We start from the raw sequence: 6230 nt of genomic DNA, 5'->3' as shown, positions 1-6230 counted from the left end.
ACAGTAAAAAGTTCCAAAGGAATAGAGACATTTAAAATGTCATATTATGTCTATATACAGTGTTGTAACGATAATAGTTAAAGTACAAAAGGGGAAATGTGTTCTGTAGTGGCATTGTGGAGCTTCAAAACGTAGAATGAAAAACGTTTTTTTATTCAGAAGAAAGAAAATATTTGACTGGCTGGCTACACACTCCTTCCTCTGGCCAAACGTTACACCACGCCCACGGACAGTACGTTTAGTTTGACTCTTCAGGCTACGAGTCAAATGTTCCAATACACTCCATTGTCTGTTTGCATTAAATAAAACCATATGATTTTAACGTTTTTGTAGCGTCATGTGTAAGTGACAATAAAACCTTTGTTTTTTATTTGTATCATTATTATTCTTGTATTCGCATTGATGTAGCAAAAACGTGTTTAATTGGAAACATCGAAAATTATGACTTTAACTTTACCACAGCCACAAATAAAAAAAAACATGTTTTAATGAATTGAATTGATATAGCCAATTTTGACTTTGTGGCTGTGGTATCCAGTGGAAACTGATCGAGCTTGTCACGTGGTAAAAGTGGGCGTTTCTATCTGTTACTTCTGCAAACATGGAGGCTGTTGTGAGCGATTTGGTAGCTCCAGAAGACCTTTCGGTAAGTTTACGTTTTATTATTGTCATGATTTAGAACATAGCTGTATTTTATGTAGACAATATGGTGTCTAAATACCCAGCTACAGTCGTTAATAGTTGATCAAACGTTTACAACAGTGTAGCTGTAGAAGTGAAACATATGCTAGCTAACGTTAGCCATATTGCTAGTAGCTAGCTGTGTCATTCCTTACACATCATCACTTACACCAGCTGCGTTCTGGTATGTTATTTTTCCCCCAACTACACAGTATACAGATATGTATGAAGCCTTTTGATGGATTTTTCAATCCAATGAAAAGTTTAAAAGCCAATTGTTGAGTACATTAGGTGTATCATATTGTATTGATGTTGTCTGCTACTGTGCCATGTGAGTTGGCTTTTACACAACATGCATTACCATGACGCATTATGAGACTACATTACTGTAGCTACTGCACTGTCCACATCATTAAAAAAAGTGTTTCGTTATGACATGAATGCAGCAAGTCTTGAAATGTAACACAGCAATTGAGTGTTTACTGTCACTGCCTTCTGTAAATTCAACATAAAGACTATCAACACCCTGGCCTAACATATCACCCTTGCCAGTCAGTGTCTGAAACCAATGAAGGTACCCATATTTGTTCTGTTTTGGCCGTCCAGAAATTTGAGAAGAAGTACAATGCTGAGTTGGTGAAGGGGGGTGTGTCAAAGGAGACCAAGTTTGAATATGCATGGTGTCTGATCCGGAGCAAGTATTCTGACGACATTAAGAAAGGAATTGTTTTGTTGGAAGGTGGGTAGCCAACAGTATTTGTGTACTCAGAAGACTGTCAGTAAGATATCCTTACAAATGTCTCTCTAAATAGCTATGAATATGAGTGATTGGATTTCCAACTTATTTGAATGAAATGCAGACATAGTGCAATGCAATATGCATTGGCCTACTTAACCTGCCTATAATAATGTTTCCGGTACTGTTGCTCAATTTGTTTTATAGAGCTGGTTAACAAGGGATCAAAGGACGATGCCAGAGACTTCCTGTTCTACCTAGCTGTGGCCAACTACAGACTGAAGGTGATGTTCATTGTACTACTATATTACCCATAGGTTATAAGACATAGCTCACTAGATAACTTATTTTAATGAAATAGATGACTCCGTCTCCCATCTCTTGAGTTAATTGCGGAAGATATCATAGCACCTCTCACTATCTCTCTTTATTGCTCCATATCTCTTTATCGCTCCATATATGTATATATTTTTTATCATCACAGGATTATGAGAAAGGTCTGAAGTATATCCGCACTCTCCTGAAGAATGAACCGGGCAACAACCAGGCCTTGGAGCTGGAGAAGCTAATAGACAAGGCTCTAAAGAAAGGTGAGTGGGGAGGCCAAGGAACACCTATCAATGCTGGGTCTAATTTGTGTAATGTTCTCCTATTCTTTCCTCTCTGATCACTGATCAGGCAGGACAGGTGTCGTGGCTGAATCAGAATTAGTTCGGTAACATTCAAAAATAAGATGTTTTATTTACATAATAATGCTTATGTGAGATATTTGTCATTAGGATGTCTTCTTTTGGATAATACTGTTGGCAGTTTGAAGTTATCCCTTCTCTGCTAGGGCTTAGTCACTAGGGGCCCAGAGAAGGGGAGTGGTCAGGCTTGTCTTCATATGTCAATGTATCTGTTAAACCATGTGATGCTATGAAGAATATCAGAAGGGGAGGAGGACAGAATGCAGGCTTGTCTTCTTATGGGAATGTGTCTGTAACTATTGTATGTCCCCTCTGAGGTTGCCCTTATCTTGATCTAGTATATGACCTAGAGGCTCACTGTCTCTGTGAGCTTGTCCAGGAGGGGTTGTATTTGAGATGGGAGTATCTACAATTGACAATTGATATATGCCATTGGGTGAGGTAATGGTTTGGTAATATGTTGTACCAAGAACGAGAAGTAAAACCTCGTCTTAAGAGAGCAAACTGAATGATAATTTATAGCTAATGCTGTCTGGCTATGGGATACTCCTCTCTCAAGTAAAGTCTTCCTTTGTAATGTTCCTAAGATCTGTGTTTCGTCATGTGAGTTGAGATGGGTGTGTCTTGGCTATAAATTATACTAAGAACTGTTTTGTAAGGACTCTCAGATAATTAATTTATAGACACTGAATTGATCTGAGAGTCACAGGGCTATGGTGAAGCTCATATAATTAAAGATGGACTTTATAATATAACTCTGACTTGTGTGTGGTTTGCTCTCTCGATGTTTAGTAATACAGGAAATTACCACGACACAGGATGGGTAGAAGCTGAATAGGTATAAGTAATAAGGGCAATGTTCATGTTTTGACGACACTTTTTTTCTACACAGATGGTTTGGTTGGCATGGCAATTGTCGGAGGAATCGGCCTGGGCGTGGCTGGATTAGCAGGCCTCATCGGATTGGCTGTGTCCAAGGGTCATGGTCCAAGGTCCTAATATGGAGTGGGGAGGGCCTTAGTTTTGCTAACACACTTCAAAGAAAGACTGACATGCACTCCTCAAACTTCTCCCCATAACAAATTCAAACTCAAGTTGGAAATGGCTGCCGTTCCCCAAGATGAGAAGAACACCCGTGGATCTCCCAAATCTTTTCACTCATATTGTCCATGGAACAATGTTTGGGGATTGATTTCTGAAAATAGCCTTAGATTCACTTAAATTGTCTTCATATTTTAAACAGGTTTTGATTCCAGTGAATTTGACATGTGTATATTCATAGTGGTTTAATGTGGCACTTTGTCTTCCATATTATACATTATAAATAAGTGTGATGGAACACGTTACTGAATGGCATCGCTTGACTTACTGACCTCAGTATGTTAGCATGCGCCCTGAGCAGCCACTGAGTTAGCATCTAAGCATGTGGTGGACTTTAATTAATTTCTTTATATAAGTGCAATTTAACTTCAATTATTGTTGTCTTTATTAATTTAGACAGAGAAAGCATTGGTATTTAGGGAAGTGTCTTATGTTTAGAGGTAAGTGTTGTGGTGTAGTGTCCAAGCTGGTAAGTGTGTAGTTGGTAAGAATTAGGCAGCTGTGATGCGAATCACTCATGTTGTCCACAGGGGGCATCTTTTCTTAGAGATTGGGTAAAGATGAATACCACGACAGTGCACGAGAGTAAAACAGCCCTCGGGGAAAGGGCTTTCATTTGTCTTTAATTGACAGTGTAGCTGCAAGAAAACATGTAAAAGATAACATTATTTATCCATAATATAACCCCATTTACTCAAGTTATCATAATGGCATAATACTAACAGATTTTGTTTTATGTATCAAAATAAAGACGTTTCAGCGATTACATTTTTTTTTCTCCAGTTTTGCTTGTAAATAAAAACATTTTAAATAATTGTGTATGGTTTCTTAATGTATGTGTCTGGAAGGCACTATTGGAGCTATTAAGATCATCATTGTCCCCAAGCCTTGCAGATTTTCAGTGTTAGCAAACCACACATTTGAGTATCACTGTAGGACCGATGCTTTGTGGTTTTTAATTGTGAAATGAATAAATGTCATGAGTGAACAATTTTGGCAGAGCTGCTCTTTCCATGAGACTGACCAGGTGAATCCAGCTGAAAGCTATGATCCCTTATTGATGTCACCTGTTACATCCACGTCAATCTGTGTAGATGAGGGGGAGGAGACAGGTTGAAGACGGATTTTTAAACCTTGAGACATCGATTGTGTAGGTATCAGGGTGTGAGTGGGCAAGACAAAAGATTTACGTGCCTTTGAACGGGCCAAGCGCAAACGTTTGAGTGTGTCAAGAACTGCAACGCTGCTGGGTTGGTCCACCACCCAAAGGACATCCAGCCAACTTGACACAACTGTGAGAAGAATTGGATTTAACATTGGCCAGCATCCCTGTGGAATGCTTTTGACACCTCCATGCACTGATGAATTGAGGTTGTTCTGAGGGCAAAAGGGGGTGCAACTCAATATTAGGAATGTGTTCCTGTTTTGTACACTATATTTAGTACCTGTATTGATCTGCATGTTTTTCTCTTATCATTACAGTATAATGATGCAGTCACATACTGTAGTTTCAGTCGGACAAAAAAAAAAACGTGCCAGGCTGTTCACTGGCCTAATTCCGTTTGGTGTCAAATGCGCACAGTGTGACGCCAGAAAGTCTTCAGTTCACTCACTGGGGCCATATTTTTACAACAGGAAGGAATAAGGATTCTTGGTTTTTATGTATTCTTTATCTTTAGAAGCCGCCAGTAATGTTAGCTAGCTACTAATTAACTCTTTGGCCATGACTGAAACTCACCATGACAAAGCATCGGGCACAATAATTAACATTTGGGTTGGTGTAATGAGGCCAGGGAAAAAAGGACAAGCACTTCTCAGGGAAGGACAGTGCATTAAGGGGGTAGTTCAGCCAAATTACAAATGTGTATATTTGGCTGCGTTTACACAGGCATCCCAATTCTTATCTTTTCCCCAATTATTGGTCTGATTGGTAAAAAAAAAAGAAAATAGTGGAAATCTATGGACAAGGAGACTGTTATCCACAATTTGGTTTTGATAGATTAACCACTGCCCCCGGGTGCTAATATAAGCATTTTCTAACCAAATTACTCAAAGGCATTTAGCTGTCCATTTCAGACCGGAAACCCAGCTTAGATTATGCATTGTTCATTATATCAGATTAATTTCTCAGATCACTGGCACCTGCCTGTGAAGAGCAGAATTGGGCTCTTCAAGGCAGTCAATTCAGGAAGTGATATGAATAAAAAATATCTACATTTTTAGAACTTTTTAAATAAATAGCTTCTACTTTTCAATTTATTGAGGAGTAATTGAAAATGGCAATTTTTCCATTATCGAATTGTAAACAGCAGCATGTGTGTGTTTGTCAACGTGTGGCGTCGGTACGGGTGCGTGTGTGTTATATCTGTGTGCTTATGTAATGTATATGTGTGTGGGCTTGTGTCAGCGTAGTGTGTGTACATACAGAGTGTACAAAACATTAGGAACACCTTCCAAACATGAGTTGCAACCCTCGCTTTTGCCCTCAGAACAGCCTCAATTTGTCAAGGCATGGACTCTACAAGGTGTCGAAAGTGTTCCACAGGAATGCTGGACCATGTTGACTCCAATGCTTCCCACAGTTGTGTCAAGTTGGTTGGATGTCCTTTGGGTGGTGGACCATTCTTGATACACACGGTAAACTGTTGAGTGTGAAAAATCCAGCAGCATTGGCACCTACTACCATACCTCTTTCAAAGGCACTTAAAAAAAAAAGTTCTTGCCCATTTACCCTCTGAATGGCGCACACACATAATTCATGTCTCAAGGCTTAAAAATTCTTCTTCAACCTGTCTCCCCCATCATCTACATGGATTGAAGTGGATTTAACAAGTGACAGCAATAAGGGATCATAGCTTTCAACTGGATTCATGAAAAGAGCAGGTGTTCATAAGGTTTGGTATACTCAGTGTATATGTATCATGTCCTTGTTCAGCTACGAAATTAGATATTACAGTTCTTCAGATCATGTTGATAGGATAGTCGACAATGGAGCTGATCCAGTTTATTCTCCAGTGATTCCA

The 6230-nt window shown here is 39.2% G+C and overlaps 1 protein-coding gene across 1 annotated transcript; it reads left to right on the top strand.

Annotated features, from left to right (window-relative positions):
• Positions 1-518: 518 nt before the first annotated feature.
• fis1 (fission, mitochondrial 1) lies at positions 519-4021 on the top strand. The gene is made up of 5 exons (XM_021615040.2): positions 519-646; positions 1288-1420; positions 1625-1701; positions 1902-2007; positions 2999-4021. The coding sequence occupies exons 1-5, from the start codon at positions 602-604 to the stop codon at positions 3103-3105; spliced, it is 468 nt and encodes a 155-aa protein (XP_021470715.1). The 5' UTR covers positions 519-601; the 3' UTR covers positions 3106-4021.
• The last annotated feature ends 2209 nt before the right edge of the window (positions 4022-6230 follow it).

This window comes from Oncorhynchus mykiss, chromosome 9 (genome assembly GCF_013265735.2).
Source record: "Oncorhynchus mykiss isolate Arlee chromosome 9, USDA_OmykA_1.1, whole genome shotgun sequence".
Lineage (NCBI taxonomy): Eukaryota > Metazoa > Chordata > Actinopteri > Salmoniformes > Salmonidae > Oncorhynchus > Oncorhynchus mykiss.
Note: the sequence above shows the minus strand (reverse complement) of the source record. Positions and strands in the feature narration are given on the sequence as shown.